The following is a 15244-nucleotide window of genomic DNA, read 5'->3' as shown; positions in this document are numbered from 1 at the left end:
AACCTTGATACAGCACTGCCAGGTCGTAATGTCCTAATCTACACCCACAACAAATAAATATAAAAATGGACCTTTACAAAAAATCGGAAAGATAATGTTTTAAAATGAATAATTTATCGTGATTGTCATGACTATTAGAAGCAAGAAACAGTGTTAGTCCCGGATATTATATCATTTTGATGTGATGAAGCAGTAATAGACATCCCAAGGTTTAGTATCCCTGCTTATATAAGTCAATGCAAGATATCCTGACGTTAAATGATAGAATTAGCTCATTACTGTAAAAAAAATGAGTTTTCAAAATGCAATTCCACCTCAGGGGCCAATATTACATTTACAATTTTTTTTATGGCAAGCAAAGCATTTTGGAAAATTAGCACTAGCTGCGATGAGCAGAAACATGCAGTTCGAGTATAAGGGGAGAATTGTTTGGTAGTCATTTGTAAGCTGTTGTTCTGAGGACATGCATTTGGCTGACTGCTCCTGAAACTGCCATTGTTACAAAAACGTATTTTTGCTTGTCAACAAAAGGTTCTAGTGAAAATGCCTCAACAGTCTCCATACTCACAGAACCGCTTACTGCACGGTGTATTTTAGAACGTTTTCAAACGTGGGTGGCACAGTGGGGCAAACGGTAGTGCTGCCGTCTCTCAGCAACTGCGACCCAGGTTCGATCCTGACCTCGGGCACTGTCAGTGTAGAGTTTACATATTCTTGCTGTGACTGTGGGTTTCCTTTGATGCTCCGGTTTCCTTCCACACTCCAAACACATATGGGTCAGCAGATTTATTATCTATCAATGAGACTTTATTGTCACATGTACATAGGCACTGCGACATTCTTTTTGTGTACCATTCAGTAAATCTTACTCTAACCAGGCTAAACCACACCAAGAGTGGAAGAATAGTAGATAGTAGATTAGAATTAGAAACCTTTATTGTCATTCAGACCTTTCGGTCTGAACGAAATTTCGTGTCTTGCAGTCATAACATATAATAAAAATGACTAAAACACACAATAAACACAAATTGAACATCCACCACAGTGAGTTCACCAGGCACCTCCTCACTGTGATGGAAGGCAAAAATCTTAAAGTCTTTGTCTCTTTCCTCCTTGTTGTCCATCTGCGCTGAGGCGATCCAGGCCTCCGATGTTGTGACCCCGCCGGGTGATGGTAAGTCATTACTCTGAGGCAGTACACAAGAGTTGCAACGTTTTTGGTCAATTATCCCAAATTCGTTAATTATATTTCCAAGTTTCAAAGTTCTTAAATATAGATCCAGATTTGATGAAAAGCTACTGCCTCAGTTCAGTTTAGTTTATTGTCACGTGTACTGAGGTACAGTGAAAAGCTGACCATCGTAGCGTGCTATTCAGTCGGCAGAAAGACAATACATGAATACATTCGATCCATTTATCGTGTATAGGTACATGATAAGGGAATAATGTTTAGTGTAAGACGTTTCGGGTCGAGATCCTTCATCAGCCTGACTTCAGTAAGTTCTGCTTTTATTTCAGATCTCCAGCATCTCCAGTATTTTGCATTCAGACGCAAATTGATCATAACTTGACTGCCAAAATATATATTTTTAAACAACTAATTTATATTTTGCTTTATGTCTGTAGGTGTTAAACGTTGGGAAGAAAATATCTTTGCGGAACTCAGCCTGGAGAGTGTAGCTATGACCATCCAGACACAATACCGGAGATATCAAGAATGCAAAAAGTATGAACAAAATCCATAAGTGATGTGGAGACACAAGAGACTGCAGATGTAGGAATCCCGAGCAAAAAACAAACCGCTAGAGGGACTCAGCGGGCCAGGAAGCGTCTGTGGAGGCAAATGCTGGGTCAGGACCTTCCAAATGTTGTCTGTCCATTGCCTCAACAGATGTGGTCTGGACCACTGAGTTCCTCCAGCAATTTGTTACTTCCATAAATGATGTGTTCTTGAAGATGTCCCTCATGTGTAATGTTGAATATAAGGCCAAGTGATTGGAATTTAACATTAATGTTTAGATACCAGGTCACAGACGTAAAGCTAGTTCATGTCCATTCTCCTGTATGTGTCTTATTGATCTGTATATTTCCATGATCTTTAATAAAGATTAGGAGGACATGAACCAAATGCTATAACAAGGAATTGCAGATGCTGATTATACCAAAGAAAGACACAAAATGCAGGAGTCACTCAGCAGGTCGGGCAGCATCTCTGGAGATCATAGGTAAGTGACGTTTTGGTTCAGAAGGTTGATTGCAGGTTAGTTCCTAAATGTTGATTTTGATTGGTGGCCCAGGGAAAGGTTCATTCAAAATCACAAGCATGCCATCAGTGTATTCTAATGTCAAGGGTTCAAACTACCCCCATCAATGGCCTTGAGTATCCTCTCTGAAATGAATTTAGTGAGAATAAACTTGAGTTCCCTTTTTAGCTGTGTCAGCCACGGGTCTCTGGGGAACACTCAAACCTCTATGATCCTGTCACTAATATCATTGAAACGCATTGAGTTGGAAATGCGTTCACACAACTCTGAAAGAGAAGAAAAGGGGCATTGTGTGGTTGAAAAATCAGTTTAATCTGAAGCTGAACAATGTTGCACTATTTTCTGGGTGTCTTCACACCCGTCTTAACAAATCATCACAGGACAGGACTTGGAAGGGTGCAGAGGAGATTTAACAGAATGTGGACAGGATCGGATACATGATAAGTGAGGAAAGATTTGGCTGTTTATCCTTTGGAATGGTGCTTTGAGGGGAGAATTCCCTGAAAAATTATATACATTTGAAGAGCCTGAATGGATCCTATTGGAAGTTTCTACTTTCTTTTGCCGAGGAATCAAAAACTAGATATAAAATCATTGGTGGAAGATTCAGATGGGAATTGGGGAAGCATGTGGTCATGGTACTCACTGATGGAATGAGGCAGAAAAGCTGCATGCAAGTTGCGCACTTGATGATCTTTGACCTGCCACTGTCCAGGTCTAATACTGGGGGTAGGGTGAGGTTGGGTTGTGAATGGCACAGACACAATGGACCGAATGGTCTCCTTATGAGTCATAACCTTTCCTTGATTTGGTGATTCTATGACTTTTATTTTTTGGTGAAATTTACATTGTCCACAGCACTTTACTTTTAGTGTAAATGAGGGCTGTGTCAAATAACACACATGAGTCTACAGTTCGTATCTACTCACAAAGCAACCAGGTTTCACCAATTCTGTTTTACCTTGAGCCCTGCTATTTAAAAGTTCATAAGTCGTAGGAGCAGAGCTAGGTCATTCGGCCCATCGTGTCCACTCCTCCATTCAATCTTGGCTGATCGACCTTTCCCTCACAACCCTATTCTCCTGCCTTCTCCCCATAATCCTTGACACCTTTAATAATCATTGTTGCTCGGCCTGTCCCACTTGGGCGTTATTTGCGCGTCATTTACGTGACATCATTACCACCTGCGTGACGCACAAATGTCGCTCAAGTGGGACAGGTCCTTTAGTTTACAATGAAACAGAAGAGACTTCATTTATTCTCCTTTGAGTCTGCAGTCACCTTATGATAAGGAATTAAGCAGTCAAAGAATTATTGAATGTCGTAGGACACAATTTCTTAGAACAGAACAAATACTTCCAAAGATAGACACAAAATGCTGGAGTAACTCAGTCGGACAGCCAGCATCTCTGGAGAGAAGGAATGGGTGATGTTTTGTGTCGAGACCTTTCTTCCGACCGAGTCAGGAGAGAGAGAGAGAGACTCGAGATATGGATGAGTAAGTTAACGGAGTCAAGGGATATGGAGAGAAAGCAGGAACGGGATACAGATTTTTTTCTGATCAGCCATGATCATATTGAATGGCGGTGCTGACTCGAAGGACCGAATGGCCCACTGCACTTATTCTCTATGTTTTTACGTTTCTAGATCGAAGCAGACGATGGTCAAGGAAATGTAGAATGGTTCATTGTTAACTGAGGGGAAGGTGACAACGAGGCATACAATCAGTAACATGAATCAGTAGGACAGTGAAACTAGTCGGAGAACTAGGGTGGGGAGAGGGATGAAGAGAGAGAGAGGGAAAGTAGGGGTGACTTAGTTAGAGAAATCAATACTAACACTGCTGGGTTGTAAGGTGCCCAAGCGAAATATGAGATGCTGTTTTTCTAATGCTTCCACTTGGCTTTGTGAGCAAACCAAGCAGTGAGAAGACCACTTATTGTTGTGCAATTTTCAGGAGCTGTTGGAAACCAACTGCCTCAGATAAGTGATGTGTCACTTCAGCTCAGCTGTGGGGAGTCTCCTAGCAACGTCAGCACTATGTGTCTGAGATTGGATCTGTTACTTTGTCACAAATTCTTTAAATGGATAACAAATGTGTTTCAAAAGTGTAATAGAATATCACTCATTCAAGTCCCAGACATGTACTTTGAAGACTTTGAATTTTTAGTTTAAATCTATTGTCCCATGTACTGAGGTACAGTGAAATGCTTTTGTTGTGTGCTAACCAGTTAGCGGAAAGACAATACATGACTACAAGCGAGTCATCCACAGTGTACAGATACATGATAATGGGAACAACGTGAATCGGTGAGAGATTTTGGTACTGCAGTCCAATGCAAGCAGTGGGTACTTCCATACTTGATGCAAAGTTAAGATTCCTTCATTACTACTAGAAGAACAGTGCCTCTTTCTACCCACTTTCCCACAGCTTTGTGAGCTTCCTGGGTAAGTGTCCCATTTGCGTTTGAGGCTGATTCTCACGAGAAGCTGGGATGAGGTGATTACAAACTCAAGAAGATTGCAGATTTAAACTGGTTCAATAACTCATTTAAATGGATAACTATACAAGACTGCGGAGCATCTAGGACAATACAGTTCACCCCCTCCATTGACACACTAGTCAACCTGAGGAGTACCTTACACCACAGGAGATCCTTCTTCCCTGTGGCCATCAAACTGTACAACTCCCCTCCCCCTCTTCTGTCTTGGGGTAGACTGACTCCCCCCCCCCTCCCCCCCCCCCCCCCCCCCCCCCCCCCCCATCCCAAATCTTTGCACATCCCCGATCCTTTCCACTCATCACTTTAATCTCACGTATCTTGTGTTCATGACTGCTGGCAGTTCAATCTCCCTCCTGGGATAAATAAAATTGTATTGTATCTAATATAAGGTTGTCAGGTCGGTCAATCATGGGTCTCATTGTGTGGCCTCTCATTGGTCCTGTGCTCCCAATCCCATCATTGGTCACTAACACATGCCTATCCTCATTGGCTACAAAGTAGTCATCTCACTACTCAATTGGATAATTCATGACCAGTCATGTTTTCTTTGCCCTCCCTTCAATATCTAATCACCTAACAGCCAAATAAGACAAAGTGTCCAAAGAAAATGTATTTTTAAATATTTTGTTTAATATAGAACAGTACAGCACAGGAACAGGCCCTTTGGCCAACAAGGTCTGTGCCAGACCTGATGCCAAGATCTCATCTACCTGCACGTCATCCATTATCCATGTGCCTATTTAAACGCTACTATCGTATTTGCCACCACCACCCTGGCAGCACATTGCAGGCATCCACGGCCCTCTGTGTAGAAATACTTGCTCCACGCATCTCCTTTATACTTTGCCCTTTTCACCTGAACGCTATGCCCGCTAGTGCTCGATATTTCCACTTTAGGGGAAAAGGTTCAGACTGTCTACCCTATCTATGCCTCTCATAATTTTATATGTGTTCAACGTTTTTTCAGGCTTTGCTCATGGTTTGTGCCTTTAATTCCTGGAGAGAGCAGGGTAGTCGGAAGGGTTGGGAACCCCACCAAGAGGCGGACGGTCAGCCTGCTATGACCTCTGTCTTTCCCGAACTTCCTAGCAATACTCTGACCATGATTCAGTCACAAATTTCCAGAGTGTCTGTTGTCTTGTTCATAATGGGATGCCTCGGGAAGGGAGTTGGTGACGAACTGAAGCATAACGGCAAATGTAATCAGAGCCATCTCTTGCTCAGCAGCCTGAAGAGTCCCAGAGTCCCAGATTATGTTTTGCAGTATGTCCCTGTTCTAAATAGAAAGCTGAAATCTTCCTCGCACGCAAAACACAATACTCAGAACGATGTTAGGCTTGTAAATCACCCCTTAAGGCAACTGACCACCCAAAGCCGCCTCACAAAGTAATCTGTGAAGAATAACCACGCGGTTTTTGTTTCATGTGTTGAGTAATCAGCAGTGAAAGGCTGAGGGTTAATAACTGATTTAACCTGAAATATCAGCCAGTCATCAGAAGAGCAAAGAGAGAGGCAGAGAGAGAGAGCAGGCAGCCACACAAAGCTTGTGAGCAGCAATAGAACGGAGCAAAGTGTGGCCTGAACCCAGATGGTTGAAAATCCAATTACATAGCTGTCGAGGAAATACAGGCATTTCTAACTGGTACGAGGAGACAGTGAGAAAGGCCACAAGCGCCATAACAGCAATATCACTCTGTTCAGGGCTTGTGATCATTAGCAGGCAGAGAGTCTCATTACTCTCCCTACTCCACTTGGGATAGAAATATCCACCGCAGTGCAAGTAATGACCACAAGTCTCTCTGAAACCATGTTAACTGACATGTTCTAGCGGCCCCGACACTGACCTCCTCACTTGATTAACTGCCAAGACCTAGAAGCCAGAGGCCCCCAGGCACACGCGGGCTTAATTCAAATATCTACAAACATCGGTGTTTCCGATTAACCCTTCACCTGCCGGGTGTTGCACCAATTAAGGAATGCAGTTCACTTCCCTGTGATCATTTTTCATAGGCCACCGTCTAATACAACAGTGTGTGAAGTTCTCTGGATACTTTCAAGTCAGAGCTAGATAGGGCTCTTAATGATAGCAGAGTCAGGGGATATGGGGAGAAGGCAGGAACGGAGTACTGATTGTGGATGATCAGCCATGGTCACATTGAATGGTGGTGCTGGCTCGTAGGGCTGAATGGCCTACCCCTGCACCTATTGTCTATTGTCTACACACTGCTTCCTGACATCCAAAAACTATTTTACAACTAAAATATAGTGGCTTAGAAGGGATATTTGAAGGAAGATATTTGGGGATTTTTTTCCAAACGGTGGCTGGAATTTGGACAGCATTGCCTGAGAATAAAGACTGGTCGTCCAAGGGGAGCCCGGCCACAGAATGGTTCTCCAAGAATAGACACAGTGGGAACAGGAGTTGACCAATTCCATCAATTAGAATAGGTGTTTTAAAGGTTGGTGGCTGGCCATTGCACAGTGCAGAGAAACCTATCCAGAAACTCAACTCAGACATGTAGAAACAGGGAACTGCTGATGCTGGTTTACACAAAATGACACAGTGTGCTTTAGCAACTCCGCGGATCAAGCAGCATCTCTGAAGAACAGGGATAGTGACGTTTTGGGTTGAGACACTTCTTCAGTCTGAAGAAGGGTCTCAACCCGAAACATCTTCTATCCACTGTTACTCCAGCATTTTGTGTTCATTTTGGAAGCAGATATCTGTGGCATCTTTTTTAGCAAAGCATATAAACTCACCGTTCTATGGAGGATCAAAGCAACATCTATGCCTGCCGTTTCTAGACATGTGCATCATGACTTGTAAATATCCTGCTATTTCCTAACTCACCGAGTCTAAAACCGGGGACTCTCCACCCAACACTGACTGCAGTGGTGGGAAATGGAGGCTTACCACCACTTTCCCGAGGGCAAAGAGAGAGGGAGTCAATACATGCTGGCTTTGCCAATGATGTCCCATGAAGAAATTAAGCAAAAATGTATCTCCCATCACACAATTTTCCATTTCAATCTTCTTGTTTCCTTCTAATGACTAACTGGCCTTAGCATGGACACTAAATTGAGAACAGGAATCTCACTGCAAGCACTAACACAAGCAGAAACTGATGGCCCAAAATTCTGTTCTGAAGTCCCTCAGAGACTTAATCAGAATTTGCCTTCATTTGGTTTCATCAAGGTGTCAGTTACCCCAAACCCTCATTAGAGTAACACAATGTGGCTCAACTTTCACTCCATTTGAAGGACACGATTCCTTTAAGAGATTGGTTTCAAGCATTAAATAAGGTAGTATATTCAACGTAGAAAGTCAATAATGGGAAACTGATCCAATGCAGATGGATACTGAACTTGGTATCATGAACAACCTTAATTGCTAACTCCTGAATTAGATGCTGAGGAGAAGGATGAACATTTGGAGATGTGGGAGGCTCCTGGAAATTATCCAGAAAAAAACATGCGTGGATTTCTATTTCCCAACCCTCAGTGTAGCAGTACCAGGCTGCCTCTCACACTCTGCCTCACTCTCCATCCTAGCTTCTTCCAAACTCTAAATTGAGTACTAAATTTAACCTAAAAGTAAAATGGATGAGAAAAGCATTTTGAAGAAAGCATATTGAAATAAATGTCCATTTAAGATTAATTCGTAACTGCGTCAAGAATGCCGTGTGGACTACTTTAACATGGCTAGGATCAACACACAGACTGCTGAACACCCCATTATAAAACAAACTACTTCTCCATAAATTGTCAAGTAGTCTGTTTAGGATGAGAGGTAGTCACACAGGGAAAGAGAGGGTGAAGCTTGGTACAAACTTACAAACCAATAGACTTTGTTCAATGTTGGCTGTTCCAACAACGTTTTTTTGTGATTTTGGAGTTTATCTAGCTTCTCAAACATATGCCAATTAACCTACCGTGACCAGCACCAGAACAAAAGATAGTACAGCACAGGAGCAGGACCTTGTTCCCATTTCTCCCTTTCCCCTCCACCTGTATTCCTTGCTCTAGATTCACATTTCATCTCCTCTGTATCTCCAAATCTCACACTTTTGTCTTTTCATCCCTGGCTTTTGTCCAACCATTTGACAATCAAAAGTCCCCATCACCCGCACCCACCTCTCACTTGCCAGGCTTTGTCCTGCCCCCACCTCTTTTCCAGCTTCCTTTCCCCTTCTACACACAGTCTGAAGATGGGTCTCGAGCCAAAAGGTCACTTTGCCACGTTCTCCCGAGATGTCTGACGTTTCTGGCCTTCAGGCCTTTTCTCACCTCCAGTTCCCTCCCCTCTACTTTCAGCCTGAAGAAGGGTCCCGACCTGAGATGTCGCCCATCCTTTTTCTCCAGAGATGCTGCCTGACCGGCTGAGTTGCTCCAACACTTTGAGTCTATCTTCAGTATAAACCAGCATCTGCAGTTCCATTTCTACACACTTATCCAGAGATACTGCCTGGCCTGCTGAGTTGCTCCAGCAATTTGGGTCTTTCTTTGGATAAAGCTTGGTATTCAAATTAATGGTTTGGCCTGATGTCTCTCCCCAGTCATTCCTTTCAGAGCTCCCTCCATTTAATCAGCAGGACCAAAAGCTAAACCAAATCAGCAGACAACAGCATATAAACAAATGTTTTATTGCACACGGCGTTTGGAGTTTTTTTTCATAGAAAAAAGGTATTAACACAAGCATTTGCAAATAGAAGCAGATTCTTTATGAGTTATCCTTTTAAACAGTAAAATAGTCCGCATGCAATGGCTTCAGGGAACTTGCTTTGAAACAATCCACAACATCAGAAAAAAACCTCATTTGTGTCCTTTGTTCAAAACAATGTGCGCTTTTTTTTTGTTTTTCTTTTTTAAATAACATCACATTTTGATTTTTTTTTTTTGTGCCCTGATCAGTCTGCAGAAGAAGAAAATAGTATTATTTATACAAAAAGAGTTCTTTATGTACAAGAAATATTTTTATTACAAATTAACAAGGGCGAGGGTGATGAGGGGGGGGGGGGGGGGGGTGTTTGACCTACACCAGGGTGTAGGACTTTGAATAGGCTCCCGGCCCCTGCTTCTGTGACCTGCCCAGTCCAGCCGCGCTCATCTCTAGTAGCGAGTCTCTGGAGCCGCTGATTTTGGTGTGCGCGGGCAGCCGCGGTTCGGCGGGGGCACTGGCGCCGACAGTGTTGGCGCTGGAGGCGGTCGCGTTGGTGGAGGTGGTGGCGACTGGAGCCGTCGAGCCGGGCACGGTGAGAGTCCTCTGAGGTAAGGTGGCCGTGGCATGCGGGTGGATGGGCGGCTTGCTGTTGGGGTCGAGGGTCATGTGCCGGCCTTGTGCCTGGTATGCTCTGGCCACGCTCCGGATAGACGCCTCCCTTGGCGGCACCACGGGGCAAGGGTCGCGGCCATCCGACTTGCGGAAGAATGCATCAGACTTGACGTACAGAGGGAGATTGCAATAATCACCTGCAAAATAAATAAATTAATCAACGCAAAGGTCGAAACAAACGTATAAACCCAAGATCACCCGAATGAAACCAATCCAACACCATTGCCCTATTCCACTGAGTGTTTACTTCAGTTGAAACATCCTATAGATGGGATCTGTAGAAAGCATCATATCCAATTACATTACAGCTTGGTTTGGGAACAGCTCTGCCCAAGACTGCAGGAAATTGCCTTGTCCATCACACAGACTAGACTCCCCACCATCATCTCCAACTACACTCCACGCTGCCTCGGGAAAGCATCTAATACAATCAAGGACCTGCTTCACCCCAGTCATCACCTCATGCCCCCTCTCCCATCAGGCAGTAGATACTAACGCTGAAAACATGTACAACCAGCTTTGAGAAGAACTTGTTACCAAAGTACTGAAGTGTTCTTCCATCAGCTAGGGTGTAGTCCCATTCTTCTAACTTGCCTCATTGTGGATGTTGGATTTTTTCTATGTAACTTTAGTTTAGTTTAGAGATACAGAGTGGAAACATGCCCTTTGGCCCACTGAGTCCACACCAACCAGCAATCCCTGCACATTGACACTATCCTACACACACCAGGGACAAATTATACCAAGACAATTTACCTACATACTGATACATCTTTTGATTGTGGGAGGAAACTGGAGAATCCGGGGAAACCCAACGCGGATCATGGGATGAGTGTACAAACTCCATATAGAGAAGCCCCCTAGACAGTAACTGTTATGCAACAATGCTGTAAAACAATATTCTGCACTCTGATATTTTTCTCTGCACTCTCTATTTGTACCTATGCTTGGCCTGACTAGAAAAAGAGGGGTATTGACCCAAAACGTCACCCATCCTTTTTCTCCAGGGATGCTGCCTGACCTGCAGTTTACTCCAGCACTTTGTGTCTATCTTGTATGTATAGTATGACTTGATTGAACAGCACACAGCCAAGGCTTTTCACTGTATCTCAGTCCATGTAGCAGTCGTATAAACCAATATCCAGCTGTCACTATGCCTCAGCTGCTGAGCTTGGTTCTTGGCATCAGCAAGAGCTTGCACTGCCTGGTGTCCCATCATCGCCCCTCTCCCCCAGTTTCTATCATTCACCTAAACACGAGGGGCTATTCGCGTACTCTCTGCCACATATTTGGGATGTGGGAGGAAACTAGAGGGGGCCTGAAGGAAATGTATCAGGTCGCAGAAAGAACATGCAAACTCCACACAGACAGCACAGGAGGTTCGGAAGGAACACGGGTAATCAACAATCGGGCTTGGATAAGGGCAATGGCTGGCCTGTAGGCAGGGCGCCGACAGCAGACACAACAAACCCAGATGATCAGTCCTAGTTGAACCAGCGTTGCACACCCCCGAGCCTACATCAAACAACCTCACCGATTCAGAAAGCCCGTTCAAGGCAGAGATTTGTGAGCCATAGGACCTCACATAAATAACGGACCATGCCCCATCTTATTTCACTCTACTCCATATGTATCATAGTTTTGTTACTGGATCAGTAATCCAGCGACATGGATTAGCAATTGGAAGTCATGAATTTAAATCAAATGAAGGCAACCAGGGAACAGCTATTCGCAAAGTAAATCTCAATTTTAAACTAGCAATAGTAACGGTAACCATATTGCTACTGGTTGCCTCAAAAAATGTCTGGGATCGCCAAGAAATCTCTCATCCTTAAGGGCCTGTCCCACTTTCCCGAGTTAATCACGAATTCTCCCGAGTTTTCCCCTTGATTCAAACTGGGAGATGCCAGCCGGAGGTACTTGGGGCTATTTTTTTTATTCGTGGACATTTTTCATCATGCTGAAAAAAAAGTCCCGACTTACCTGATGCCCCGAGTACCTACGGCTACGATATAACGAGCCGCTACGATATATCCACGGACTCGCTACGGACATTCTCCGAGTTTGAATCAAGGGGAAAACTCGGGAGAATTTGTGAGTAACTCGAGTTCCCAAGTGGGACAGGCCCTTTACCCAGTTTAGCCTTTGTGTGACTTCAGAGCACAGCAACATAGCTGAATCTTAATGACCTAAAATGGCCTGGTGTGGCTTGCAGTTCAGGGGAGATTATGGGCAGGCAATAAATCCTGTCCTTACCAGTAGCATCTGCATCTCAGAAAATAATAAATCCCAGAAGTATCTACATTGTTGAGAGTTTGGTTTCTGTTGAAGGCTTACTGAGAGTCAATGTGTCAATGTGAAAAAACAATAGCCACATATCTGCACAAATGCAGACAGCCTGCATCCAAATGGGTGCATTATAAGTGATGTATCGTGGGCATTTTATATTACGTGATAAAATGTTGTTTTGGGAGGTTACGCTCATAACTGTAACCATAGTGATACAAGTTAATGATATATACTCGGAAGCATTGCCTCAGAGCAAGTACGTTTTGAAAACTGTTTATGTCAAGTTCTGTATTCATCAACGTGAGGGATGTTAATGCTGGGAGCTGAAACACTTCCTGTCATTTCTATCCAATGTCAGTGGGCCGGAGGATAGCTCACAAAGCGGCACGGTGACGCAGCAGTAGAGTTGCTGTCTTACAGTGCCAGTGACCTGGGTTCGATCCTGACTACGGGTGCTGTCCGTATGGAGTTTGTACGTTCTCCCCGTGAATTGTAAATTGTCCCTAGTGCGGATGGGATAGTGTTAGTGTGCAGGGATTGCTGGTCGGTGCGGACTCAGTGGGCCGAAGGGCTTGTTTCCGCGCTGTATCTCTAAACTAAACTAAACTCTCCACGCTGTTCTATCAATTCCTGGAAGGGTAAATAAGGCACAGCTTACAAAGTAAACTCAATGTCCCACTCGACTCTCTGAGGGTAGACATAACACTGGTTGGAGTAATGTTCCCTCTACACAGTCGGTCAAACATACCCATGGCAAATGCAGCACAACTTAGGTATGGAACATCTTGGTCCCATCAAATCTTTCCACAGAAGACAGAAGACGGCCTTGATCATGAGTAAGTCTCCTTGGATGTTGCCCGAGAATATCATCCCTGGGCAGTTATAATATGGGTTACAGGTCCCTCCACACTATCCTGTCAAGCACGCCAAGGGCAGGCAGAGAATGGGTTGGAAAGTGAGTCAACTTCCACTGTCCCATCAAACTGTAACAACTGCAAGAAGTGCAGCTTAGAATCAACATGAAAATCCCTTCCAACTTTCCCATTTAAATCCCAAATTCTGCTTATCTTGCCTCAACAACATGTAACAAGAGACAGATTAATGGAAAAAGACACAAAGTGCTGGAGTAACTCAATGGGTTAGATAACATCTCTAGCCGACATGAGTAGGTGATGTTTGGAGTTGGAACCCTTCTTCAGACATTGCAGTCGGGGGAGAAAGCTGGAACAAAACACTCTTCACTGTACATTAGTATACATGACAATAATAAACTAAACTAGACTAAACTGATATTGCAATCCAGCAAGCTCCAGGAATAACCTGCAGATAGTACTATGTTAAGCTGCGGTACTTTTTCCAATAGTTTAACATGGACTAGCGGAAGATGGATTGGAAGTGGAATTCATTGTGGGGTCTGCCTTGAGGGCTAAAGCCAGGGAGTGGTGAGTGGCACGGGCCTGGCACTGCTTACCAGCTCGATGAGCGATGGGCACGGCGACGTTCTTCCCTCGGTCCACGTCCTGGGGCTGTGGGGGCGATGCGGTGAACCGGCAGATGCCAGCCTCTGAGGGCGTGCTCATGGATGTCATGCTGTCGGCGTTATCGTTGGTGCCGGTGGTCATCTGGTCCGAGGAGCTGTCCGAGATGAAGCACTCGGTGATCTCAAACTTGGCGTGTTGCAGCTGCTCTTCCAGCTTGGCGTGCTCGTACGCTCGCGCCAACTCCTCGTAGGTGGAGGAAGCACTCTCCGTGGAAACCATGCTGTTCCGGCCCTTGTCTTGAAAGGAAAAGCAATAGGATGGAAGAAGGTTGTAAGCAAAATAATGGAATCAGATACATAACATTGCCTATCATCAGAGATCATGATCAACATCAGCCGCCATTTTCTTTAATCACCATGGATTGGTACAACCGGAATGAGCATTTGAAACATATTCAATGATGATTTATCAAAATCTGCTGGAGAAGTTTGAGAAGGGGAGAAAGGTTGTCGGCCCACAAACAGCAGTTTAGGGTAAGTGAAGGGTGGAATGGTACAATTAGGACATAGAAATGTACGGTTCAGGAACAGGCCCTTTGGCCAACAATGTCAATACTGAACATGACACCAACTTAAACTAATTCCATCTGCTTGCACATGCGCCCATGTCCCTCCATTCCCTGCATATTCATACACCTATCTAAAAGCCTCTTAAACGGCACTATCGTATGCCTCCACCACCACCCCAGGCAGCGTGTTTCAGACACCTGTGTAAAAAAACGTGCCCCGCACATCCCCTTTAAACTTTGCTCCTCTCACCTTAAAGCTTTGCCGTCTAATCTTAGACATTACCATTCTGGGAAAAAAGGTTCTGACTGTCAACACTATCTATGCCTCTCATCATTGTATATCATTCTATCAGGTCCCCCGCAACCTCCAGCATTCGAGAGAAAGCAACTCAAGTTTGGACGGCTTTTACAAAAGACACAGTGGGTAGAGTGGGATTTGTGGGCTGTAGGATCCTGTGTGAATGAGAGTGTGTTTCCCATCACTCAGTCTAAGGCCATTGCTGTAGTCTGCATTTCAAAATTCAGCACTTATTATGTCAGTGGAGCTGCGGAGTCCAAACTGTGGCCATCTGCACACTAAACTGAGATCCCATTTCCACCGTTAGAATTCCTCAAATAAGTTCGAGGAGAAATCAGATAAAGACTTGAAAAATAAAAGTTGTAAATGGTGTATGATAAGAGCCTGGGGATTAGAGGAGAAAGCTCGTGTACTGCAGAAATCTCCACAATACATTATTTATATTTTCAGAATAAATCCTTGTGGAAGATATCTTTCCTTTAAAAGCATCTTGTAGGATTTAATTGAG

General features: G+C 44.1%; 1 protein-coding gene and 1 long non-coding RNA gene across 2 annotated transcripts in view; one reads left to right on the top strand and one right to left on the bottom strand.

The window, feature by feature from the left end:
* Positions 1–2150, top strand: part of LOC129712349 (uncharacterized) — a 38215-nt gene extending 36065 nt beyond the window's left edge. Inside the window, exon 4 of the long non-coding RNA XR_008726042.1 lies at positions 1627–2150. This is a non-coding gene — a long non-coding RNA (uncharacterized LOC129712349). The remainder of the gene's footprint in view (positions 1–1626) is intronic.
* A 6643-nt stretch (positions 2151–8793) lies between these two features.
* The window catches only part of LOC129712347 (cell adhesion molecule DSCAML1), a 463662-nt gene continuing 457211 nt past the window's right edge, over positions 8794–15244 (bottom strand). The window contains 2 exon segments of the mRNA XM_055660700.1: positions 8794–10237; positions 13861–14166. Coding sequence (XP_055516675.1) covers positions 9801–10237; positions 13861–14166 — 743 coding nt within the window. The 3' untranslated portion in view covers positions 8794–9800.

The sequence above is a fragment of the Leucoraja erinacea genome, chromosome 32 (genome assembly GCF_028641065.1).
Source record: "Leucoraja erinacea ecotype New England chromosome 32, Leri_hhj_1, whole genome shotgun sequence".
In the NCBI taxonomy this organism is placed as follows: domain Eukaryota; kingdom Metazoa; phylum Chordata; class Chondrichthyes; order Rajiformes; family Rajidae; genus Leucoraja; species Leucoraja erinaceus.
The sequence above is the reverse complement of the archived record's forward strand: the minus strand, read 5'-3'. Positions and strand labels throughout refer to the sequence as shown.